This window comes from Pseudopodoces humilis, chromosome 14, assembly GCF_049639895.1.
Source record: "Pseudopodoces humilis isolate 2021_Gansu_Grassland_sample_001 chromosome 14, ASM4963989v1, whole genome shotgun sequence".
Lineage (NCBI taxonomy): Eukaryota > Metazoa > Chordata > Aves > Passeriformes > Paridae > Pseudopodoces > Pseudopodoces humilis.
The window spans coordinates 17,941,743-17,969,618 of record NC_142213.1 but is presented as its reverse complement, the minus strand read 5'-3'; the positions used below and the strand labels follow the sequence as shown (position 1 = coordinate 17,969,618).

Genomic DNA, 27,876 nt, shown 5'->3' with positions numbered 1-27,876 from the left:
TTCACTCTGAACAAGTATTTTGAATCCATGAATCATATACCTTGGTGATTCTCTTTAGAACTGGAAGCAGGTGGAAATTCATCAAACTGTTGAAAATGGGTCTGGGAAACAATGAGTCTCAGCTGCCATGGCAGGCAGTGCACTCGCAGACATTGCCTGTGGCCTTTGGATCAAATAGCAGAGAAATAGCTTCACAGTAAAGAGCTGAGAAAATTCTAACTAGGTAATGAGTAGTGGCTTCCTTTTGATTTACAGCATAGCTTTGCAGTCAATCTATAAAGCTTTGAAGAGAAAAAATAAATCTTTAAGGAAAAGGAAAGGGCCATACAATTAGTTGCAACTGTCTGCTTACTTGTCTTCCCTAATTCCAAGAGTGTGTGGTGAAAATGGATGATAGTGTGCAAAAATCTCAACTACTGGCCAATTCCTTTGTAGTTTCAAGCTGAGATACAGTTCACATCATGCTGCTTCATGGAGAATATTCAGTTTCATCTTAGCTGTAGATTGTGTGTAGATGGGTGTAGTTGGAGGAATTTGACAAGGGTTGCATGTGTGTTGTAACTTCCAGTTCTTGTGTATCAAACTCCTGCTCTGATCTTCTTTCATCTCCAGTATGTGTCTTTCTTCACAGAATTGAATGGTGAAGTGGATGTGATAACCACAGAACCACATTCAGCAGTATTTTTTTTTACTCAAGCAAATTACTACAGTTCAGAAAACTTACTCAGTAATCTTGCCCTGGAATTTGGATTTAGAATTGCAGTTTCTAATTGTCAAGACGCCATTTGGCTGAGATTGCTCAGCCATTAATTTGTTTGAAGTTGACACTTGAGTTGAAAGACTAATAGCTGCCTTGGTGCACTGCTCAATTTTAAATCTAATCTGTTAGGGAGTTTGGGTGTGCAGCAGCTGGGGATGCAGTTTGTCATTTTAATGGCAGGGGGGCAGAGCTGTTGTTTGGGGACCTGGGGGTTTGCTGTTCACATGCACAGGAGGCTTTTTGTGGTACATTAGTAAAACTTCAACACATACAACAAAGCTGATCTTAAATCTTTTAATATGTGTATTGGAGCGATTGTTTTCTCTACTCAAAATGATTTATCTAGGATTAAAAAAGAAACACGAGAAAACTTGTGTTTTCATCATCTGAAAAATTGAAAGAATTGTTCAGATCTACAGGTGTGACTCTTGTTGTGTGCAGATTGCTGTCAGTGTTCCTGGGTTGACATGCAGATAGTATCAGGGGTTTTTACTACATGTGACAGACTTCTAGAGGGATTTTAAGCAAGGAATTGTGTGGGACTTTTTAAAAAAATGGCTACTAACTTGCAAATATGATCTTCATTTCCAAAACTGGTAACTTGTGAACTGAGGTGGGGTTTTCATTCACAGCAATCGATCTAGCTTTGTTTCTTTCTCATATTTCAAATTAATTGATTTTTTTTTATTTATAATAAAATAGGTTTTCTTAGTTCACATAGGAATATTAATTGCAATGTTAATGATGGTATAGGCATGAATTAAAATGTTTCACCACCCCAAATTAGAAAACTACTATTTCTTTATGTAGCTAAATCTTTTCTTGGTCTCTTAATTCTTCATGTTTCCCCAGTCTGGCTCCTGCTTTGCTCTGGAATGATTTTGGGCTGGCAGTAGTCAGCAGACAATTCTTTTTTATTCACAGAATAGGCAGAGTGGGACGCAGAAGGACCATCCAGTCCATCTGGGCCTGCACAGACACCTCAACAATCCCACCCTGTGCCTGGGAGTGGTGTCCAAATCTCCTGGAGCTCCGACAGCCTCGGGGCCGTGCCCATTCCCTGGGCAGCCTGGGCAGTGCCAGCCCCCTCTGGGTAGTGGTGTTGGGTGGGTTTTTTGGTTGGGTTTTGGTTTTTGTTCTCCCCTAGTACTTTCTTGCCTGCACCAATTCATTATTTCAGTGTCAGGAATAATTAAAACTCAGGGCATAAACTGTGAAATATTTGGTGTGCTGTTTTTTACATAGCTAATAGATGTACTGAATCCCCAAAATATAAATCAAATCATGTAGTCTATTACACTTTACATAGGAGAAACAAAATATGAAATACTTTACAATGCAGAAAGTGCTTTGTTGCTCCTAAGGGATACAATTTTGACAATTTTATGAGGTTGCAATTTATTTGTGCAGTGAGTTGGCACATGGTTTTGATAAAAGTAATGTTCACAGAGCATTTTGCTAACAAGAATACTTTTTTAAAGTCACTGGTCTTGCTGATTTGTATTGTACAAGCAAGCTATCTGTTAAATTCCCTGGAAGTGTGCCTGTCTGAGATATACTTATAAACCATACATGGTAATGCTTGGTCTGAGTGTGAACATCTGAATAAGCTTTCAGTCTGTGCTGAGGAACATCTTTAAGGAAAAATAGAAAAGAAGAAGCCTATTAAGAGAATTGTTACTTTTTCCCGATGCAGGCTTGATCTTACACAAAAGACCTGGAAAAACACATTGGCCTTGAGACTTTCATGCTACCCCTTGCTGTGAAAAAATGGTCTGATGTGGCAGTTTGAAGAAAGGTGCAGTTGACAGGATTGACATTTCATTGAACAAATGCTTCAAACTGTTGTCTTGCAAGATATTCTTCTATAAATATGTGTGAAATCTTACTGCACCCTGGACTCAATGTACATTGCTCAAAATTCAAAGTATGGCTTTTTCTGCATGCTGTTTTTTTCTGAATGGGATGTATAGAAAAGGTGACATGGAAATTCTGTGCCAGCTGTGATTGTGTTTCCAACAGCTGACAGAGACTGTGAAGCAGAGAGCAGAGCTCTGGTGAGGCGCCCATACACATGTAGCACTGAAGAATCATGACTGAAAATACAGCTTCTCTAGTTGCCAGAATTCAGGTGGGATTAGACATCAATTTAAACTTCCAACTACATTTTTAGCATATCTGTTTGCATATCTTGTTTCTTTGAAATTGCTTGAACACACTTAACTGGCACCAGAGAGCAAGTCAGCAAGCTCCCTTTTCCCTTTCTCTTTCCCATCTTTTAATTTTTTTTTAGTCTCTCTTCAGCCACATTAAATATAGTAAACCAAGGAAAAGTGTCTTACAGTATGTATCCCATTACTTGAGATATATGGGATATATGATGTAGAAATGTTGTGAACAGATTACAACAGGCAGTAATGAACTTGGGACAGGACAGTTCAGAAAATAGTGGTGAAAGGAATGTGTTAAAAATATCATTTATAGAGAAACTTTAAAAAAATTGAGGTCAGAGTAGAAATTAGAAATACCAGAGATCAGAATTTTGCTTGTTATCAGCCTGATATTTTGCTTGTTCCCACAGAATATTTTGTCTTTCTAAAACCATCAAGGAATGACAATACCTTATTGCAGGGAGAGCTTAAAGACTCTTTTAGAGCTGAAAACCTGTGAGTTTTGAATGGTTAAGTTCTGAAAGAAATGAGGTTGTCGGAAGTGTTTTCAAGATCTGTGTACTTGGCATGGAGCTCTGTTCAATACTGCAATGTGCTGAGAGATTCAGGAGGGCTTTCTGCAGATACAGGAGCTTGTCAAAGCCTTTGTTAATGAGGATTTATACCAGTTAGGTGGAAAGAGACCAGAAGGAATACTGATACTTTTTAAAAAGCACTAGTTAGCCTCCAAAATGCATTTTCTTCATTGGCAAAGTTACTAGATTATGGAATGTCTGAAAGGTGTGATATTGTGAAACCAGCTGCATGGGTGAAAGGATGGAACTCAGTGCTCTAGTTAGATACTGTATGTTTAAAATATTATTTGTACCTATTTCAGATTTTAGAGGATGTAAGTGTGCACACACACATGCATATCTCTCCCTACAATATTTAAAATTGCTTTAAATAAGCCCTGATGAAACACAGCATCATGTATGCTTTAGCAGCTTCAGGAGTTATTGTTACAGCTATAAAACACATCTCTCTCAAAAGACTGTGTGAGTAGCAGTGCCCTGTGGGGTTATTAGCAGCTTCTGAAGATTCTTGCATTCCTCATCCTACAGGCAGAGTTTTGGAAAGAGAAGACACATAAACTTGTCCAATTTTTTCTTGTTAAGACCCATTATTCCTCTTTTATCCATACATACGAAGCTGGCAGAGGACTGTGAAGCTCTTAAGCATCCGTACCTGCAGAGGTGAGGAGGAGAACACCAGTGACTGTGGCCATCCCTCAGTGCCTCACTCCAACCCCAGGGCTTGTCTCATGTGTCTGCAGTCCAAAAGTGTGCAATGTAGAGCCTGGGAACACTGGCTGGGCCCCTCAGCACAGCGGTGAGGACCACTGAAATGAGAAGTACCAAGCAGCACATGCCAGATTTCAGTATCAGGAAATACAGGTGGGCATTGCATATTGCAGGGTATTTGTTTGCCTCAGCAGCACACAAAAATTTAGTGTATATTTGGTGTGTTGTTCTGATCTCTTGTCACAGGAGTCTAGGCAATATTAAAGTCAGTATTTATAATCCCATTCAAAGGTCTTGATTTTTGGAGTGATTAGAGAAAGGAAGTGCTACCCTGAGTCGAAGTGCAGGATTGTGAGGAGACTTGGTTGAAAGGTGCAGAAGTCTAAAGGGATTAGGGAAGATGAATGCTTATAAGGCTACTAAACATAAAAGCAAGCAGTAAATATAGATATGATCTTTACTCAACAAAAAATTTGCAAAAAATTTTTCATGACCTCGTTGTTACTGCAAAAATCCTACACAGAGTAAATCAAAAAGTAGTAAAAATGGAAACAGATTCCTCATGTTATCAGGGTTTTTGGGAAAGAAGAGTGGGAAATAGGAAGCAAAAGGATTGCATTTTAGTTATGAGAGCTTGAGAAGCCACTAGGATTTCATCAGGTTGGCAATTTGGTGTTTGTTGTCTTTCTTGTTGGTTTATTCCTCCTTTTTAGTCAAAGAAGATTCATAGCGAGGTAATAGTTTGAGAGTTGTGGATAGCAAACTCAGAAGCTGTAAAATGGTTTATACAATCATCTGTATTCCAAATAACAACAGATAGTTCTTAGAATATTGTATACTTTATCTTTTTTCCAGCTAGGAGACTGTATCAGATTAATCATCAGTGGTATTCCCTATTCAAGGAATATATTTGTTGTGTATGAAAGTCCATAGTAAATTAATTATGAATTGGCCTGAATGTACAATTTTGTCCAAGGCTAAAGAATCCTGTTGTGTGGGTGTGGGGGAATCAAAGCACAGGGCAGACAGAACAAGAGGAAACAGCCTCGAGCTGCACATGGTGGGGTCCAGCTTGGACATCAGGAGGAATTTATTCTTAGAAAGGGTGGTCAGACATTGGCAGGGGCGGCCCAGGGAGGTTTGGAGTCCCCATCCCGGGAGGTGTCCAAGGAATGCCTGGATGTGGCACTCAGTGCTCTGGGCTGGGGACAAGGTGGGAATTTTGTACAGGTTGGACTCAGTGATCTTGGAGGGCTTTTCTAACCTTAGTGATGATATAAAGTGTAAAAAAACATCACTAAGTTCCAATTAAAGTGCTAGGCAATGCCTAGGCTGTACATCCTGAGGTATGAAAAATACTTGGGTTTTTAATCCTGTTAATACATGTAATTCATTAATGGGGCTAGATGAACTTGCCTTGCACTGAAGTTCTCATATGAGAGCAGAACAGAAAACTAGATTTATAATAAATGCTCATCTAATAGCTGAAGTCAAGAAAACTGCCAGCTGAGACACTGCCAAGTCAGCCAGCTGGGACAAGGATCAGCATATCCAGGGTAAAAATGTGTTTCCATGCTGAGCTGCTCCAGGAGATGCCAAACAAGTCTGTTGGACCACCTTATGTTTTTCCTTTCATTATTTCTTGTCTCTCTGGAGACAGAGAAACTCCAATTCTCTCTACAGTACCTGTAACAGCAAAGGACCATCCTCAGCTGGATCTCCTGTGCAGCATTCAGGTGTGCCCCCAAAACCAGCCCAGGCCTCCTTCCTGCTCAGCTGCTGCCACAGCTGTGCACCTTTGGAGTAGGAGAGTCAAATCCCAGTTTGCTGTGGAGTTATTCAGATTGCTTTTGTTATGAGGTGGGGTTTAGTTATTGGTAGTCATTAAGAGGTGAAATAAAAGCAGAACACAACTCAGGAAATTACTAATTAAAGGAGCAGTACACATGCTTTTAAAGATTCTCAGCACGAGTTAGTGAATATAAGGAGAAGAAAATTTAACTCCTGGTAAATGATGGGAATAGGAACATGAGTCTGGGTAGTCTCTAAACTGCACTTCACCCCAGTGTGGTAATTGCTGCAAGTACTGGAAGCAGCTGGAGTAAATAGGTAAAACTTTTTTATTATCTCCCAAAAGCTGGGAGTATTTGTAAATTAGTTTGGCAAGATTCTGTAGAAAACTCACTCAAGAGAAACATGATAAAATATTATAAAATTAGTAGCACAATGAAAATTTTTTTCCAGTGGGTGAGCTTTGTATATCATGGTCTTCTTTTGGCTAGCTGTGATCAAAAAGATGCTTACTGAACTTGGTAAAGATGACTTGTAGCAGTTTGAAGAGTTTTTATTGCATTGATTTTTTTGGTGGGAAAGCAAACAAAATAGTTTGGAGAACTGCAGTTTATTTCCTTATTGTGTGCATTATAATAATGACATCCCTTTCTAGTTGCTAAAAATTCAAAAAGAGAAATTTAAACTCTGCATTCTTCCCTGAGAGTAACCACAATTGTTAAATGTTATCCCTAAGCCACTCCTCTCCCATTTTTCCTAATGAAGAGCAATTGAGGTAATTCCATTCACTTACCTGGAGAAGCCTGAAGCAGCTGTGTTTTCCCAAAGGCAGGCTTGGGCTGTGCTGGGGGCTGGCGAGCTCACCTGCTGCACGAGAAGCTGCAAGTGAAATGGATTCATCTATTTTCGTTATCCAAGCTAACAGGGTATTAAAAGTAAGACTGGAGAGTGAAAAATATATTGGATTCCTTTCAGCTTAGATTATCAAAGGAGCTGCTGTTAATGTAAGGAAATACTTCAGTTTTGAAAAGAGCTCTAGTTCCTCTTCTATACCACCTTTTCAGTAGAATTTAAAGTTATAAAGGCTAGATTTTTAAGGCCAACTGGATCTTTTTGGATAGAGTAGGAATCAGTCTGTAATATTTTGGGGATATGGGCTTAAATTTCCAAGATACTTAAAGTGCTTTCTGAAAAGACCATCTTACCTTCTTGGCTATTCTTAATTTAAAAGCCTTATTGTTAATGCAAGGTGGGCATGAGGAGATGCTCCTGTTGAAAAGGAGCAGCAGAAGTTTGTGCAATCTGTGTGCCATCTTCCTCCCTAGAGCCCCAGTAAAGAAACTGGTGAGCAGCACTGGTGGTTCAGCACACAGGGCATCAGTTTGGTGCAGTGAGTGTGGGGTGACAAGGGGAGAAAGGACCTCCAAAAGGGCTGGTCCTGCCTCTGCTCCTGAGCAGGGCTGTGGGATGAGGAGAATGTCATGAAGTGGTCTCTCTTGAAGTTCATGGACTTAATTAGCATAGGAGCATAAAATACTTGAATAAAAGTAATTTTCTCTTTGTTTGTTCTATTCCAAAGCTGCAGTGCTATGGAATACAAATGTGAAATTTCAGATACCAATAAGGGAGACCTGGGAATATTAATGGTAAAGAAGAAATGACAACTTTTCTGTGATCATTTGAACTCTTTACCAGTAGCTGGTTTTGGTTGTTTGGGTTTGGAGTCTTTTTCTATTCTATATTTTCTGGGGTTTTGGTTTCATTTTGGAGATGGATATTGGCAAACATGTTAGAAATGAAAGGGAAAAGAAAGTTAAATCCTAGAATGATCTCTGTGCTTTTGTTAAACAGGATGAGGAACTGCTGTGAAACATTTCACTTTGATTCCTTTCTTCATATGAATAATACTGATGTCCTGTCTTTATCCCCAGTGGGCATTTATCCCCAACAATCCTGGAACTTGGGTATCTGCTCAATTAAGCTATTTCCATTTGACTAGTCTGTTTTAAATACAGGTGGCATAAAACCAAATGTGCTACTTTGAAATCAAACCAGCAGGAGATTCTGAGTCAGAACTACAGTTTAATAGGAAAACTAAAATAAAGGCAGAAAACACTGGCTTAAACTGCCAGAGTCAGGATACAACCTGACACCCTGTTGGTCAGGGGGGTGGTAGCAGTGTGATTGAATGGTGGCTGCAGTCCTCTCAAAGGGGGAGCTGTGGTTCTCTTGGTGATCCTGTAGAAGGATTTTATCTTCCTCTAAGGGTCCAGTGGTGGTTATGTAGATCTTTGTCCTCTGGGAATCCACCAGATAAGGCTGCTTGTGGTGTTCCAATCCTCAGATTATATCCAGGTAGGAATGATCAGCTCCTCCCCCTGGGCACAGCATCTCACAATGGGATGATGGAATTTTATGAGTTGTGTAGTGAGACTTGATGGCTCATTAACAGAGATAGCCTCTGGAATTAGCAGGGATGGGTAATGGAAGGGGTAAAGAACACTGCCCTACCTGCTTTGAGCATCTTATGAAGATGTTGCTGGAATACATGCTTTTGGTTACATCTTACACTCTAACCTAAGACACCAAAGAATGATTTGATAGCATGGGGAGAAGCAGAAAATGTTATTTAAAAGTTAGTGAACTTTCAAGCAAAGCTGCTGTATTTTCTCCTCTCCCATAGTGATTTTCTGATTAGTTCTGTGCCAATCTTCTTTGCCTCCCTCGTTCTTGTAGACCTTTGCTCCAGTACCTGTATTAAGTAATTTTAATTTATTATCATAAGCCATATACAGTTTGCAATTCAGCAAAGTCCTTGTCACTTTGCTGTAAACCATCTCATGATGTGACCTAACCAGTTCTGACAGCAGAGAGACTACAGCCACAATGTAGAATTTTAAAGTTATTTGCAGTGCTTGAAGGTCTGTCTGAGAACAGTATCCACTTAATCCAGCCTAAATCTAGGGAGCTGTCTTCTGCTCCTGCCACTCTGTCTAAAGGCTGTTAATAATAGCTGTTCTACTCACCCTGTCTCCTGACTGAAAATCTATCTAGAGCTCTTGCATCTTATGAGGCAGATCAAAATTGACATTTTTTTATTGATGTTACTGGTTTCTGCTGAATAATTGAGGACAAATAAAAGTAACTGAACTCAAAAATGAAGTGAAAAAAGAATTTGTTTGGTAGAATTACCAAAGTCATCTGACATCTGTAGTTAAGTAAGTAGTCCTTCTAAAAATGCAGGTTTTATACATTCATATATATATATATATGTATGTATGTATGCAGGTATGTAAAAATGTGTGTATATATATAAACATGGTTTCATTATTAACTTTATTAAATGAAGCCATGATACAGACAGATCTCCTGTAGCAGTTCCATTTCTTCTTCAGTGAGTATTAAAAGTGAAAAACTGCACATTTGTTCCATGAGGAAATGAATGAATATTGTTGGCTGTTACTGTGTCCTAAGTATTTTACTATCCATATGTGTATGCAATGTAGAAATTCTAAAACATGGTTTAAACTTTAGCAGATCATCTGGTTCTGATTTATACTGGGGCAGGAGGAGAGGGAGCAACCAGTAGGTGCTGCCTGGGGTTATGGATGATATCAGGCTGAATTCATGGTGAAAAAAGCTTATTTGGCAACTACAACAGTGCTGATATAAAGTTCCAGTAGCAGTGGAGAAGCATTTAATTAATTCAAATTAATGTATTATGAAGGACATCTTATTAAAGAAACCAGGATTTAATTTTTTATTTAGTTTACATTTAGTTGATAAAGTTAATTCCATGGCTTATATTTAATATATCTAGCAGTGCATTTGACTTACTCTCACACAACGTTGGGATTAGCTGTATAACCATATTAATAAGGTACACATTCAGTGAATTTAAGCTTGGCTAACTGACAGGAGTGGTTGTCAGGAACGAGTCATCTTCTAACACTTGTTCTTTTTTCACAAGTGGAGTTGCAAAGGAGATAATCTGGCAGTACCAATGTCTCAGAAGAAATTTCTAGATCTCAATAAATCATGTAGGTGTGGACCTCTGAAAGTCAGTACGTTATCAAATGGGAATTGAGCAGTAAGATCGGGATCATTTGATCAGTTGAGCCTATCAATATAATATTTTTTAAATATAAACAAGAAAGTGGTCATAAGTTTAAGAAAAAATTTAGATGAAAGCTAGAGAATAGTGCACTTGTGATCTGGAAATAATTTAAATGTGAGAGTTTGCAAACAACTGAACATGTCCTCTGTGGAGTAAGCTCTCAGAAACAGCTAATGAGGCATTTCTATGTACATCAGAACAAAGGCTTAATTACCTCAGGGGGAATGACTCTGGTCCAAGGTAATGTTTTTTGGATGTCTCACTATATTACTTCTGTGTGGAAAGTCACAGCTAATGTCTTCTAATGTTAGCTCCATTTTGAAAGTGATGGGAAATAACACTTCTTTCTTGAGAAATATGAGGGCTACACCCAGCATTATCCAAGAATAGCTGTTTTGGTACATACAGACAATTCTTTAAGGAACATTCAGGTTCTTTTGGGGGCTACTTGGGTGCTTAAACAAAAGCCCCCACATGTTTAGTATCTGTATGGTGAAGCCAGGTGACATTGAATAGAAACTGAAGGGTACAGATAAGATATAAATGATAAATAAAGGAAATGGTGAATTCTACCTGTTTACAGAATCATCACTTCTTAAGTGGAGAACCAGCTTGCTCTGGCAAAGACTTTTTTAAGAAAGGACTTAGAAGTTAAGTGTACAAGTGCATGTGTCTGATGAAACCAATGTGCAGTTCCTAACCACCCTGAATTCACAGAATTCAGCAGCCCTCACTGCTTCCTGGTGTTCCATTGTCTTCAACAATCCTGGTCTTTTGCCTCCTCTTTTTTGTGTTGGTGAGACCTGTCAAATCTGATGGTAGGAGTGACTGTGTCCATAGCCTGTTATCGGGGTTTCAACACTGATTTCATCTGTTCTCACTTTGAGAGGAATGGCAAATAAAGTCCATATTTCTGTTTATATCTGCTCAGTTTACTGAATACAGTGAAAGGTGTTTACCTCTTCTGCATACAGGCACCTCCAGAGGTGCTGAAAGGTAGAGTGTGCTAGTGAAAAGATAATTGCCAGCTGAATCAAGAGGTATTTTAGACTTTATATTCCTGGCAGAATTAGTGGCTTGTAGGCATCCTGGATGACCTGTTGGAGCCACTCACATTCCTGTTGCAGAGATTTACGTGGCAAGAAATAAGAGTTGAGAATTTCTGTAGATCAATCCACTGCTGCTTGGATGTGCCTTAGACTCTGAGAATGCTTTAAGGCAGTGTGACTGTGTAGATCTTTTTCAACCATCTTTGGGGACGTGACTTCTTCTCCAACAACACCAGCAGCAAGCACAGAAGAATTTGTGGGATTAAATGTGGGAGATGTGGTCCTGGAAGTGCTGCCTCTGTGTGTTGCCCTGTTTTTCTGTGTGCCTTCATCTTCTTGTAGGGAGAAGGGAAGGAGTTGGTGGGTAACAAATCTTCTGTGTAGAGAGAACATTTTGATGCAAGAGCTGGACTGTGCCTCCCCACAGACAGGGCTCTTCTATGCAGTTTCACATCTTGACATAAACGGTTTCAATCTTTAAGCAGACATGCAGCATCAGGACAAAAGTTCTTTACTCTTTTAACAGTTCTAGACCTTATGCTGTTAGCTAAGGACTGGAATTCTTGTTTTATTTGCTGCTGGTGTAGGCTCTGCCATGAATGGAGTAACTGAAACTCAGAGTTTTAGGCATGCAGTGAAATGTTAGGCTCTTTTATAGTTGGTTAATACTATCTTTCCAATCCTTACAGCTTTAATTCTTTCTAATAAGATCAGTACATCTGCAGAAACTGATGAACATCGAGTCAGGCAATTTTCTGTGTGCCACTTAAAAGCAGGCAAATGGATTTGTCAAGCCTTGTGTGACAGCTTGAATTGTTGAAAGTTCTGTTGAGGGTGTACTTTCCCTTCACTCTCACCCAGATGATGATTTGTACTCTGCAATATGGATTAAGGGAATCACAATCAGTATTATGGATTTCTTCTTGAGACTTCAAGAGCTTAAGAGCTGTTGGAATCATCTCTCCTGAATGCATTTCATTTTGTTCCTCAGGTCTTGCAGTGGTATTTGTTTCCCAAGTTGCAACTCCTTAGGAGTTGACAGTTTCTTTAAAGCTTTATTACAAGTTCAGCTTTGCAAAACTCTCCCTGCATGAGCAGAAAACCATGCACGTGGGAGTTTCCAGGACAGCATGGAGGGGGTGTCTCTTGACAACACTTTCTGGTTCTGTTGGATTGGATTGACTTGAATTCAGCTCCCTGCTGTGTCAGGACAGAAGATTGTTGGTGACTCAACAGATTACTCTGGACACTTTTTGCCATATAATTTTAAGGTGTTGATACATGTTTTCTTTACTCAGAGTCTTTTGCGAAGACTTATAAGTCCTCCCTAGATTTTTACAACAGATATTTCATAGCCCCAAGAGTAGATCCTTGGAGTCATCTATCTCAGGCTTGGCTCTCAGAAGAGTAATTCCACTGGATTGAAGAGGCAAGTGTTTGAAATTCAGGAGACTATAAAATTGATTCTTCCATAAAGAAGTAATTTGTGGTAAATGGTGTAGTCCTCTGGACAGCCATTCACTCATTTTATGTGACTGGGACCCTTGAAACATGGTCAGAAAGATTAGAGAAGGACATCTCTGATCTGTTATTTATCAAGCCAAGAAAACTTTCTTTCTGACGATACAGCATCTGGAAGCAGACCCAGCCAAACATACCATCTTACTCAAGACCTCTGGGACCGAGATAAATGCAGTTTTAAGAAAGTTTGGATAGTGTTTGCTAGAAGATTCTGAAATACTTAACCAGCTTTTCTATCTTTAGTTGCATTTTCTCTGCTGGGGAAGCAGCAGTGCACTGTGTTACTCCAGAAAGCACGTGGGAGATCCAGGCAGGTTTGCAGGATTCTGAATTCTGGCAAGTAAAATTGTCTGGCATGAGCCTCCTCCAAGCAAGTATCTTCCCAATAAGATGATAGTCACCTCTCAGGTGACAGCTGGCATTTACATGCTGTGTCTTTGCTCTGGCAGTCTGTGTAGACTGAGAAGGAAATCAGAACATTTACTGGCCAAAGTGCCATCTTCAAACAGAAGCAGTTACTATAGTTAGCATTTAAATGAAGCCATGCATTAAATCAAAAGTCAGACAAGCTGTCAATATATATCTGATTACCTTCTATCATAATGCTATTTCTGGTATTGGCCTTATTACTGTCCTTCCCCAGTGCTTCTAACAGCTAAAATATTTCTTCTTGAATATTTGATCTTGTTTAATATTACTGTGTGTGCAGTCCTTAAACGTATTTGTCCTTGGTCTCAGACTGCCAAGGCATTGTGAGAGACAGGAAAACCAGTAATGTGGTTGGGAGAAGAGGTGGAATGAGGTGATGCAGTCTTGGCTGTCTGCTTGTCACTTCTGTTGGCACTACAAGGCTCCTGGGGGAACAGCACTCAGGTACCATTCATAATAAGTTTTGAGGTGTGTTTTCTCTTCCAAATTACTGCAATCCTTTAAAAAGTAATGAGTGTTCTTCATAAACCTTGATAAAACTCATTGCTACGTCAGCATTTGTTCTTGTTAAATATGAGACCTTAGATATTCCAAATGACCTTTCCAGACATGTTCTTTTGAGGAGATACAGCTCATATACTCTTAATAATAAGCTGTTCTCGTTATTTCATCAGAATATAAATGGACAATGCACTTTGTAAGGTAATAAAATATATTCTCTGCCCCAAAGAGCTTGCTTATAAGCAGAAATAGTCAAAAATGGAAATGAAGAGATAGGATTTATGTAAGTCAAACTAGACAGCAGCTCAGGTCTTGTTAGGTGGTTATTTCAGTATTTGTATGTTCAGTGACTTCGTGACAGGTGCCTGTGCTGAAAACATCTTAGCCATCACAGTGTTTTAAATGTTAAATATTTTTAGAGAAAACTTGAAACAAACTGAAATACCAGCAATTTCATTGAGATATCCAAACAGTAGAAATCAACATGAAAATTCAATTTCAACATGTCTGAGTCAGAAGAAATAGTATAATATACCTTTTTTAATATTTGTAGAGTACAATATAATAGGTAAACAGGATTCTCCTACAGAGTTACTGGTTTTCTCATGTCACATTCAGATCACTACAAGCAGTGAAGCTGTAAAACAGTTTACAGTGATGTACAACTACTTGGAACATGGAGAGCTTAGAAACAAGTTTAAAAACTGTAATTTATCACATTTTAGTTTGTCATAGCTAAACAAAATCTATTGCAATAACATGCAATTTTAAATGTTGAATTGCTATGGGATATTGAGTGTTCCTGACCAGCTTTAGATAGAGATTTGCACTGAAAACTGACTTAGCCATAGTAAAGAACAGTTAAACTTTTATCACTGTCACATTTATTAAAGTGTCAGTCTCCCATTAGTGCAGGTGATGGGGAGCTGGCTGCAGCCATGACATTGTGTTCACCTACCACCCTCCCTTCCCACATGGAGGCAAGGGGATACCCTAAAGAAATGAAAATAGATGGCTCCTCCAGTAACTAAAGCCTCTCTTGGTTCTTGTTGTTTCCTAAAATTGCAAAGTAATTAAATAGGAAAATTGGTTAATTGTCACCTATTTTTTCCTAACAAGCAGGCTTTTAGTAGCCTTGTGCTCTGAGTTGAAGAAACTTGAGGAGATGCTGGTGCAATAATAAGGATAAAGCATTTCTCTTTATTATGGTCAGTTATTGCTAATCTCCTTTTAGAGTTTTAACAGGGATTTATAGGGATTCATTTGTGGTTTAGATTTGGGGATAATTAAGTACCTTTCTGCTGCAAAGAAGAAATGGAGAGAGAATTGGTTCAAAGCTAGAAAAAGCTTCTAGCTTTGTACTATCACATATATTAAACTTCCTTTTATTTGGTTGTCACCCCAATAGGAATGATTAGTAGGTTGTAAAGAAAGAAAATGTATTGCATTACATCTATTAAAGCATGTTTTATATGTAACAGTAATTAAAATATAATTGAAATTATGAGTTCTTCTAATGATTGGCTTTACATAATGCATAGTTAAAGAGTGAGCATCTATAAATGTGTCTTTTTTACACACCCAGAAATGGTTTGCTGGCAGCATTTTAATTAAAGATGGATTAGCTAAAATGCAGCTTAATCATTCTGTCATCAAAGGATTTAGACCTCGTTAATTAGCTGTTGATAAATAGGTTTAAACTACAAAAAATTTAATTTAAAATATGCCAGTTGTGATCTAGAATTATTAGAGCTGGAAATGGAGCAACGAGTCTCAGAAAAATCTGTACCATCTCTTTCCATAATATTAAATTAAATATGAAATGTAGGCCAGTACAGAACTTTGTGCTGCCTTGTTAGTAATGGATGTGATTCCAAGAGCTCTTTGGAATTGGTGAAGAATTAAAACAGAGACTCTTTTGAGTGATTGTTGCGTTGTAGTGCGGCAGCAGGATCCGTTTTCCATTTATGTATTTAGTAAAGACTGAAAACTATTTGAGAATCCTTCTGCTCTGGAAAATGGATGAAAACAAACCCTGTTCAAGAGTTTGTATCTCCTCCCTGCTGCAGAGGAGCAGAGTTAGTACAGCCAGCCTGGCAGGGGCAGGAGTGGGAAGGAGCACATGGAATGTGGGCTTGGCACAGAAGGACAAGTTCCCTCCTTCAGACTGTGTGCTGCTGGTGCCAGTGCTGAAGCTGCCAGCTGGGGAGCAGTGAAGGGACCCTTTTCCCTGCTCTGGCCAGCTGGGGAGCAGTGAAGGGACCCTTTTCCCTGCTCTGGCACTCGGGGGCCGTGGCTCTGCGGGCAGCACGATGGTTCCGTCACATCAGCTCCGTTTTGTGACCTGCGCTGCTCTAATCATAGCTGGAGTTCCAGCCACAGCCATCTCGTAGTAATGGGCTTCTCCTGCCCATTACCTGCTGGGGTTCTTGGCCTGGCTGGAGCCCTGCTGTGGGTAATTCTTATTTGTGTTCCCTCTACCAATTTGTGTTCCCTCTCCCAGCCCCTGTTAGGGCAGAGTTGGCAGCTCTGCAGGAGACACGTCCTGTGCCAGCAGAGCGCACACCTCCTGCCTCTGAGCTTCTGCTTGCCAAAAACCAGAAGGTGAGGTACATCTTGACTTACAAGTCTGTCAGAGTTGACATTAAACCCTTTTATTATGAATAACTTAATCAGCTCAATTGCTATGAAACACTAACTGTATTTCAACAGGATTGATAGTGCAAGATTTCAGTAGCGTAACAGTCATAATATTTGAATCCACAATCAACTGGGTTTTATGCAGATGAATCAAACACTTCTGACAAATGATAGGTGAATTTTCTGAGTAGAGTTAAAAGAGTTTCAGGAAAATTGTAATTTGACAACCATACCTGGAGACATTTTTAAAGGCTTCTTAAGTGTTAAAGACTAACTTAGTGAAAAGTGGTATTTACAGAGCATTCTTGGTAACTGTCCTATCTCTAGGGTTCCCATCCCGTTGTCTTGCCAATCTTCTGGAAAAGCAGCAGCTGAGTAGGAGGTTATAGGCTTACATAACCATTGTTTGCATTTGAACATTGGTAATGAAATGGCTTTGCTGAACTATTGTGAAAAAGCATAACTTGATGAATTTTCAGAGTTAGAGATGTGGCACCAGTGTAGAATGAGATGAAACACAAATTAAGTGAGAATGTCCGTATGCACTTCTTTAAAATCACATCTTTGAAAGCTCTTGCTGTTCCTTCATACTGGAAAAAGAAAAAAAATTAGATTAAACTCCAATGGTTAGAAAAAACATCAGTTTGGATGGGAGAAGGGAAAATCTTAAAACCACTGCAGTATCAGAGTCATGTCCTCTGACTCAAAAATCATCCAAAAATTCTAGATTTGCAAGTTGATGGGGAAAATTTTTCTTCATGTGGAATAGATAAAAGGAAGAGCTGTGAAATTAAAAAACAAAAAGGAAATGTCTCTGTGTGTGAGGAAAATGCAATTCCTGATTCTCTGAATTCACCAACCTGTGTAGCTTAGACAGAAAGATGAATTATCAGCTCATGTCATATAAGCTCTTCAGTTATTCTTTACATAAGACAGGTAATTTATAATTCCCAATTATGCAATTAAAATGCTAATTACCCCTCACCTAAACTCTCTGTTCTTGAACTGATATTATCAATTACCTTCAATCATTGCAAATCATGTATGACATATGTGACAGTGCTGAGTTTTGTATTATTTATGGACTTTCTGTTTTGTGTGTCTCTGGTTTCCAGGTAGTATTAATGGCTTTACCTTGATGGAGCTTGCTTCCTGAAGGAATGTTATTCTTTCTGATCTTTGTTGTTTTGTATCTTAAAATATATCTGCATTTTAGGGTAATCTTACCTGTTCTGTTCCTGCCCTGAGCTCTGGCTTGTGATGCATTTTTGTACAGAGAAGTAACACACTTAGAAATCCCAATATGAATTATTTATTTTTATTTATAGATATTTATTACAGAGGTGAGCCCACTTCTGTGCTGCTTCTACACAGCTCTTCTTCATAAATGTTCTTATTGTATTTACATTAATGTACTGCCAATTTCCTGTGTCATACCTACTTGCCAAAGTTACACTTCTTCTGTCCCTGCTGAACTCAAATAACATTGGTCACTTTTAAGGTTCTATTATTGCTACATATAATGAAAACTAACTTATTTAAAGAAAACACAGCAAAAATGAGAACAGAATCTCGATGTTAGAACTCAGAAGGATCAACATTTTTTAATAATCACATATTATTTCTGCTTGTGCATGATACAAATTAGGACAATTGTAAATAGAGATGCTTCAAAGTATAGCTCCTTTCAGTATCTCTGGTTGATAGTAAGCTTCAGCAGCTCTCCTCTGTGAGCACAGAAAATAACCCAGCCAGGGATTTGAATGTAAAATTTTCATTAGGATTGGTGTAACCAGTTAGTTTAAGAAGTCAGTGCACACAAATGGTTTTGTTTCCTGCCATTCATGGATCTGCAAGTTCTGTTCTAAACAATTTCCAGGCATAAATCATTAAATATATTGTCTCCAAGGTGTAGAATAACTTTGCTCATCTGCTCATTGTGCTGTTTTTCTTGTTTGGCTGCAAGTTAGTAGTCCACTGTTTGTTCATTAATACTAAGTTGGATTATTCCTCCTACACTTCTCCACTCTATTTTACCCTTTTGCAGTGAAGTACTGACTTTTGTTTTTGTTTAACAATACAAAACAACCTCAGAGATGTTTTGCAGTACTGCAGTGTGCTGTTGTGAACTAAATGAAAATAGGATTAGATAGGCTAAGCCTTTAAGCATCTAGTTGCCCATGGAAAATAAATTACATTAGTAGAGTAAGTGGGTTAACAAAGAAAAATGCTCTGTTTTTAAGAACCTCACTATGTTTAGTGTGGGACTAAAGAAAGCACTGCTCACCTTGCTCCTGTTATTCACTGATGGGCTGTTACTGACACCTTCTTTTCTTTCCTCTGAGCATGTTTCTTTCAGCCTAGTTTGATATTAAGTATAAATGCTTTAGTAATCATGGGCAAATTATATGTACTGTGGCTCAACACTTTTGTGGGGTTTGGGTTTATAGCTTTCTTATGTGGAGATTTTTATGTGTCTAAATGATCAAAATAATGGTTTTCAGTCCTGGTATAACTAGGGAGATCAACTTTGGAATATTTGGCCTTCTGTAAACGCTTTAGAAAGGCTTTGGAATTTAGCCTGTGTTTAGCCTGTGCTTCATATTTATACCATACAAAAGCATGAGGGCACATTCTAGTTGGAATTCAAAAGTAATTCAGTGCACAGGTAACTAATAGATTTCACCTACATCTTCCAATTGAGGTCATAAAAAAAAGAAGGAACTACAGAAAACCCTCCAGGTTCTGTCCAGAACTCCCTTAAGTTACTGTGATTTCAAATTTATAGTTCAAACCCACCTGCTTGCATTTCAAGGCAGCTCTCAAGGGCTGTGTTCAAAGTACACTATTTTTGAAGGTTTCTTTTTATTGGGAGGCAACTTTCTCAAATATGTGTTTTCAATATAAACAACATGAGATACTGACCTAAGGAGTGTCCTTGACTCTTCTGCACTCGTGTGCTTCACAGGGCAAATTGACAGCAGATCTGTCTGACACACAACCTAAAAATCAGGTTCTTGAACTCCCAGTGCCCACAGGGGTCCTAGATGCAGTATCTGGGAATAATGAACAGGATTATTCAGTGGTTTCTCATCAGGGATGAGTAATTGTTCCTCCAGCCTAAAGTGATGTGGATGTCTCATTCTGCAGCACTTTGCTGCAGTCACTGAGGGTGTGGGACTGACAGATGTCACTGAGGAATGTATTGGGCAGTGGTATAGAAACTTGGTGAAGTTTTAATTTATTTATTTTTTTTGTGTCAGACATTGCTCAGATATTCTTGCTGCTTTAATTCCTTCTGTATCTCTCTATTCTCCATGTTTATTACACTTTCTCTAACTGCATTTCTCACTGGTTTTGTAAGATACGAGTCAAAATGCTCAATTGGATTTGTATTTAAAATTGGAACCTTTTTGATCTATAAGTGTCTTGGTTTCAGGAGTGAATAGCTTAAAAATGCAAATATTGCTTTCTTAGAAATTTCTTATAGCTCAAGAAGAGCTGATGATAAGAATTAAAATTAGAGATTATTTGTGTACTTACTTTGGGGAATAAAAATAACACTGCTCAATGTATGGATATGCTGTATTCTAGTGATGAGGAAGACCTGAAAATAAGCAAAATGTGAGAGAAATCAATACAGAATGTTCTATTCCTCCTACTTTGTGTCTTTATTCTGTAAATTCCTTTAAATTAGGAAAACAGTTGACATTAAACTACCTTATTTAATGCAATTTCCATTCATAGCACACACGTGACTGTAATTGTCAGTGTGCATTAGATAGCAGTAGAAACTGGACCAAAGATGACCATAAAACACAAACATCATTGTCAGAGTGATTTTGATAATTTGTCAGAAAGACTGTAGAAGATTTTACTTTAATGGCTTTTAGGCTGTTTTGGAGTTGAGGCTCTTTAAGCATTCTGGAGATTAATTTGAAAGTATGCAGTTAATCCATAGGATCTGAAACACAGCAAGTATATACTTGTTCAGTTATTTCTACTGGTGAATAACCCATTATTTCTGAAAGGGGAGTTTTCTTCTCTCAAGTCAGCACGGTCAGTGAAGCAGCTGAGACTCAGTGAGGTTAACATCACCTTGTGCCTCAGAAAATTTGCAAGGAAGGGAAGCAGACTCGTGTCAGATTTACTTGAGTTGATGGTGACTAATACTTGTTTCTTTTTTATATTGATGGAAAAAACTGAGTTTTAAAAAAACTGCCTTAACTCTCTGCATATTGTCAGTCAAAAAAAGTGATGGTTTTGGGAAAAAAAAAGAGCACCAAACCCAGGATGTTCCTCTACACAGCAACAGCAACAAACCAATTGTGTCCAAAGCAATCCACAGCCCATGGCAGCTCTAGCAAAGCTGACAGGTGACATGTGACAGGCCAAGGCACCAGGGGTTGATCTGTGTGCACCACTGAGGCCATGCTTGCATGATGATGATACTCCTGCCTTCTGGAGAAATGCTGCACAAAACATGGCAGGAAGCTTTGAAACCCATGTGAGAAGGAGAAGAGAAAGAGCTGCTTCATTTCTGTGCCTGTGTTGGTTGCATTAAAAGCTCAGGGCAAAGCATCCAGCACCAACATCAAACTGGCTGAGCACACATCCTCCAGTCAAAAAGACCAAGAGAAATTCAGGATACAATATATGCAATGCATGCAGAGTGCCAGATTTAATTATAAACCTTCCAACTATTTCAGACTTCATACTTTCGTGTTGTTCTTATGGGTAAAGATTCTTACAGAGCGTAGACAGTGAAATCTTGGTGTGGTGAGTCCAGTGGCAGAATCTGCATTAACTTCAGTGGAACTGGGACTACCTAAAAAGTCCTGGCACCTTCTCTAATTCTACATTTACACTTTCTAGCTTTGAAAAGCCAGCCCTTGTCATCAAAGGGATATCCAGTCCTTCACTTATCCATGCCATATTATACAAGGATGTTGGCTGTCTCTGATGGAAATTTTGGATTATTTTTTCTCATTGCATGAAAAAGTAAATTCAAAAAAGTGATGTGAGTAGTTTCACTCATCACCTGGCAAAGTTGTACCATCATCAGCTCAATCACACAGATAGCCCCTTCTTTCTTAGTCTTAAAAGGAAGTCCATGATGTTTGATGAAAACAGAAACAAAATTCAGGCAGCAGCTGCATTATACAAAGCATGTCTTAATTTATTTATTGCTTTTTACTGCTAGTTGGGAAGTACTGCAAGAGATGACTACCATTACTGGCTGCATAGTTTCATATTAATTACCACCATGAATATATGTTCAGTTGTCATATGAAAAAATAAACCTTGCTCTCCTGCATCACTGATGATGGAAAGATGTTTAGAGCCTTCATTATTTCATTTTTACATTTCATTTTTAAGCTCTTTATAAGGTTACTGGAAGTTGCTGTCTAGAGGACATAGTTTATTCAATCATTTAAGGTGAAGGGCTGTAAAATGCACTAGAAGTTGCTTTCTAAAATGTAACTATACATATATAACAATATAATTATTGTGCAAAATGTTTGTGTATAGCATCATGCCTTACAGGGTAAACCTTGCCTGCAAGGAAATGTTTCCATATGAAATGTCCATTTCTGTGAAAGAATGTCTGTGTCAGAAAAATTGTCTGTTCAGGTGATATATTTTATTGGCTCAATTTGGTGATATCTCTGCTGGGTTCTCACCGTGTCAGAGTTTCTCCTCAGCTTCTCTGGCATTTGACCTACTCATTGCCATTATTCATTTACAGGCCAAAACAAGCTTAGTGTTTTCTGCCTTGTAAACCACCACAGTATTGTAAACAGGGTATCCCTCTACTGAGTCTCTAAATGGAAGCTTTTCTTTTTTCATATGTGATTAATTTGTATGCTTTCTTTTGTTTCTCTTTAAATACCATCATTTTGTGTAATTTTTAAATCCAGTTTAGATTTACAAGCATGTAATGTCTTTACTATCTTTCGAATTTGAATTGTGTTCTGTGGCTTGCTGCTGAATATGGACAAAATCACAACATCTCTATTCTTTGAATAGCACCATTATCACTCTGTGTTAATGAAATGATTTCAGTATTGCAAGAAATGAGGGTTTGGAATTCATTCAGTATTACAGGGAATTGGATTGTAACTAGAACATATTTCAAAAAGAATAAAAGGATCCATGATATGTGCTTAGCTCGTAAAGCACCTAATCCCATATTAATTGTGCTTTAGGCACATCTGCCCTCATGTGAAGGGGACTTTGAAGATGAAAATATTGTAATGTTTTTTAAGGCCAAACAGCTCCTCCAGCAGGATGGCAGTGAAAGAGGAATTCCATGGGCTGTTCTCCTTCCCTTCCTGTCCCAAGCACACACAAATACAAACAATGCTGCATTGTACTGTTCTCTGTAGGCTGCAGGAGACTTGGCCTCGTGTTACCACATGATTTTCTTGCTCTTGGGATTGAGTCTGTGTTATTTTTCTTCCCCACATTTGGACAGGGAAAGATCATAGAGGTACCACAATCTGAAATTGAGGAAGTCTTACGTTTTCTCCATGTCTGTTGTGCTACAGACAAGAAAATATGAGACTGTCCATTCCAGCCCAGACTGTGATGCAGAAAGTGCCTGGTTTTATGTGAAAGGAGGGCTCTGCTGCCTTGTCTGGAGAGGAGGGTGAACAGTGTAGTCAGATGCAGATCAGGCTTAGGGGATATTTAGTTCAGCTTCCAGCAGAAGGTGCCTGTGAGGTGGTAAAAAATGAGAGGGCTTCTGCTGAAATTACTTCGAGGAGCTTTGACCAATCTGGCAAGCTCTTTCCTCCATGAAGGGCTAGTTGGACTTCACTTTTCCTGAATCTACATGACATATATTGAGGACAGCAGGACTGAAAAGAAGGATCATGGATGTGATTGTAGCTGGAATGCAGCAATGCAGTGATTTTCTCAATTCCACTTGGGAGATTTTGGTCAGCTTTACCAGCTTCAACGTTCTAACTGTTACCATCATGTTTGTTCTGTGGTCAGATGAACTCTCTTGCTAACAGTAATTTTCCTTTTGTTAGGAAAGCAATTGCCATTTGAGGTCACAGAGCTGCACTTGAGCCCCTGTTCTCTGCTGCAGAGTTGTTTAATGGCTCTGTGGAAATCGCGTGCAGCTCTGCAGGGCTGCTGAGCTGTGATGTGGGGCAATTGGAGTGTTCAGCTGAGCAGAAATGGGCAGAGAGCCTTGTTGGGCAGCTGGGGATTTACACCAACACATCTGTACTCAAGCAGAATTTGTTTTTCTCCCTGTCTTGGGGTGATTTTGCATAAATCATTAATTACCACCTCTGTTTCTTTGCAGCCTGTTCCAGCACTACTGCTATACCCGAGGTGGTATGCGCCACACCTCCTACACTTGCATCTGTGGCAGGTAAGAGGATGATTTACACTCAACTGTGCATCTTTATGGTCAGTTTCCCCCTGTGTATTTGTAAAATTGGTCCTTTTAGGCATGTCATGCAAATGCCACCAGAGTTCCAGCCTGTTTTCACTGGAAAAGACAAGGAGAGGTAGGTGGCTACCTCTGTCTCCTGAGGACATAACTTGGTAATAGATTCTGCTGCACTCCAGAGGTTTCCCAATGACTGCTGCTGCTGCCAAGATCATGTTTGTGTTCAGCCCTGTGCTGCAGTTGGATTTTTTTTATTAAATAGCATCATGGAGAAGGCCTTTAGAGCTATTCTCTGTTGCCCAAAAATACTTTCTTTGAAAGTATTTTCTTTGAAAGTATTTACACCTTAAGTATTTCTTACCATCCTCAAAATTCTTTGTCTCAAAGATTAGGATGTAATTAAACTAATCTCTTTGGAATTTGGAATTTTTTGCTCTCCTTCTTGCTGAACAGATAGCGTTGAAGGTTCCTGTGTTGGGGAAAGTAATATAAAAGTTCTGCCTGCAGCTGTAGAGACACACAAGAGAACAGTGTGGGATACATGCTGAAGAACAGCTGTGTGTTTCATGCAGAGATTAATCTTACTTAGTGGAATTAATCTAATCAGAGATGTATGACAGATGAGCCATATATGTTGGTGTATATGTTCCACTTGTTCTGCTGCTACTCAGAAAAATTTGCCCTGCACTGAAGTCACATACACTTAGAAAAGATAATTTTTATGTTAATGACAATAATGCTATATTGCTTCAAAGGTAATAAGAACAATTAACACCTTCACTTCTTTCTGCAGTTTGCTCAATTGCTTATTTGTAAATGCAATTTTCCAATTTATATGCAAAATTGCAGCAGGAGCATGAGCAGTTTTATGGCAAATTGTGTATTCAAATTGTCTGAAAATTTGCTCACTTACTTGTTTAAGTACTGTTGTATAACTTGAGAATTGACATCCCAGTGAAATGAGACTCCATCTCTAAACTTTTGACTCACTGTTGTCATTAGGAGCTGGCATTGTATCCTACCACTAGAATTAAAAGTGCAGACAAACTTGATTAAAAACAAAATAATTACATGAGATAGCAATTTACAGACCAAAGTCTTTGTATTCTATGTTCTGACTATGAGTGATGAAGTAAGAATGAATAATAGTAACAGTTTTAAGCTAGCTCCTAATAAATGAATTAATTCAATTAACATAATAATGGCAAAAATAATGGACATTTTTTAATACTGTGAAAATGGCATGCATTGTAAATATTCCACTTAACTACATTTACAGCTAAAAATAGCTTTTGAAATTAGGATTTTTGAATGTTTTATTCTGTTCATTCACGCTGAATTTTGTATTTTTCTGAACACTTAAAATGGGCATATTTTGACAGGATCTTTCCTTTTTAGATTACAGGCCTGATTACAGTTTCCATAGAAAAGAATAATCCTTTTAAATAAAAAATCAAGTTTGTTATTCAAATTTCTGTAAAAAGATGCTGATGAAGCTGGAAATCAATTACAAGGAGTAATCAATAAGATATTCCAGTACAGAAATAAATCACTTGCCATGTGATGGGTACCTTTATTTATTATCATCCCTGTGCAGTGTTATATTCTTGAGGAGATGCTAAATGAATATTTGGTGTGACCAAAACTGCTTAATGTGCTCAGTGTTATTATGAGAATGGTAACACACATTGATGAGTGTGACAGGGTGTTACCTTCAGGATTAGCCCTGTAGTTAGTGATACTTTCAAATGCTGGCAGCTGGGGAGGGGTTTGAAGTGCAGACATCACTAAGTGCCATGAAAGGAGGAAGGGAGCATTTTTTAAGCATACTTGGATATATTTGGCATTCATTTACAAAGTGCTACTTCCAAGTGGTGTCCAAAAGCTAATGAATTATTCACTGCAGTGACTTAGGGTACCAAGGAGACATTGTTCCAAATGGGAAAACGAAGGTAATCCATTCCCAGTGTCCTGGTGATGCCAGGGTGGGTGGCATCCACTGGGGAGCAGGAGCAGAGGTTCCAGCTGGAGGTGGTGGAGGCATTGCTGTCTCTGGAGCCACCACAGAAGCCACCATCAGCTGCTGCTTGTTACTCTCTTAGACTCATGTTCAGATCTTCCTGACTGATGTCTCTGGGCAGGTGACAGCTCTCAGTTATTAAGAATAACACTGTGCAGTGAAATGTCTTCTTCCGTCTGAGGGCCACCATAAGTGAAGCTTTTTGGAGCAGATTAGGATATTTAGTGAATCTGATTTTCTTTTTTTCCACTTCAGCACAACTTTTTAAGATTTCATGCCTTAGACAAAAAAAGGGGAAAGAAGGGTTAATGCTTTCTTCTGGGTTGATTCTATGATGATTTAAGTCATGATGGAAATAGGTCCCAGATTTAGTTAATGGTCTTTCGTTGTTTCTTTAGATGCTCTTAATAAAGAGCTACTAGCTACACTTTTTGTAGTGCTTGATGCTCAGCATAGTCCTATTCTTAAAATATTGCTGACATTTCTCATCTTTCTTCTAATAATTTGTTTTCAGGGTGCTTTCTGATCTAAAATGCATCTTGGGGGATTGTTTTCCTTTGCTAGTAATCAGAATCTCTTACTGCAATTTGCATTCTCAGTGGTGTTAATTTGCAGCTCTTCTGCTGCCTCGTGCAGTCCTTTCTGTAACAAAGCATGTCTTTGACACCAGTCAGAAGCAAGTTATTAGAGGAATAAAAACAGATACACAGAAACCTCTTGGAGGATTTTTCAGGTTGGCTGCCTCAAGGTGAGCACTGGCGTCCTCGTGTGCAGTGATTTTCAGAGGTGCTGACTGAAAAGAAAGCAGTGAAGCCAGTGATCCTCACCTCCCCACAGTGCTTCATCCTAAACCCTGACTTGGCTCTAATGCTTGGCCTTGCAGCTGTTGCCTCTGAGAGAAAGAAGCAGCTTCTAGTGAAGGCTCATTTGCTTTGCCAGTGGCTGGGGTTCTGTTTAAACTGTTTTAAAGCCACCTTGAAAGGCTCACTGAATCAGTGTGAACAATTTCTGGCTAGCTGTAGCATTTACCTTGTTAGGTACACATAATTTCTGTAGCATTTCCAGAAGCATCTTCCTGCCTTCCTGCCTTCATCTCAGGACAGTGGTAAAGATGCACCCTGGGGAGGAGATGGGATATGCACCTCTTAGCAGGAACCCGCTGGAGGTTCCATATTGCTGTCATAATTTGGGTTTGCATTCCTGAGTCAGGCTCTCCCACTCATCCTCAGCTGCAGGGCCTGCTCAGAGCCAGGGATCAGTCCTGCAGTGCATGTGCTGGATTGGTTTTGGGTGAAAAGCAGTCAGGAGAGCTTTCTGGAGCTGTGGTTGTTAGTGGGTGTTGAGCCCAGGGTATCTGCCCAGAGCCAATTCCAGGGGAGCAGCCCCTCTCACACCAATAAATCCCAGCAGCCAAACCCCTGAAGTGCATATGGTGTGCAGATCTGGTCTCCAGCACCAACTGTGCTCTGTGTGCTGTGATCCCGTGTGTGTGACACAGCCAAGATGTGCCTGACAGATCAGGAGCCTCCAATGCCAAGAAAGATTGTGCCTGCTTAACGCTTCACCAACGGTGCTGAAAAACAGATCCTTCACGCAGCTCCCATCACAGTTGGTGCTGAGCTTAACAGAAATATTTTGTAAACTAAAACCTTTACATTAAAATGTGCAAAAGAAACACCTCATCTTTGTATTTGCAATGTGTTTTGTTGAAAGCATCTGTACAGTTGTCAAATTTGAGTATATGACTTATTTATGCACTGGTATGGTATATGTCACCAAGGGTGCCAGCATATCTTGGTAAGTAAATGAGCTGTCTGCAAATACATAAGCATGGAGTCATGCCCTTAAGGGTCATGATAACTTTTTAAAAGTTGACCATAAATATGTGCATGTGTTGTTTGCTTTTCCTACTTTATCCCCAGTTTGGGAGGGAGATAAGGAATAGTGTCTGCAGCTAAAATCCTGGCAAACTGCTGTGGAGTGTGACTGTGCACCCCAGCTGTTGGTGGTTTTTTATTATTTCTTGTGTTTTTCCTTAAACACCAAACAGTGTCATGCAAGGTCATTCCAGTTCCTTCCACATGCCATCCTCCCAGAATTGTGCATTCTCCAGGTGGGAATTGCTGAGGCTGGAAGTGATGCTGCCTCCCCTCCCCATGCCGATAGCACAGGGGTGGAGCAGT

At 39.1% G+C, this 27,876-nt stretch overlaps 1 protein-coding gene across 2 annotated transcripts in view; it reads left to right on the top strand.

Moving 5' to 3' along the window:
* Positions 1–27,876, top strand: part of PEPD (peptidase D) — a 137,136-nt gene that overhangs the window by 53,766 nt on the left and 55,494 nt on the right. For both annotated transcript variants that reach the window (XM_088062250.1, XM_005530118.3), the window contains one exon: positions 23,584–23,652. In XM_088062250.1, coding sequence (XP_087918376.1) covers positions 23,584–23,652 — 69 coding nt within the window. The remainder of the gene's footprint in view (positions 1–23,583; positions 23,653–27,876) is intronic.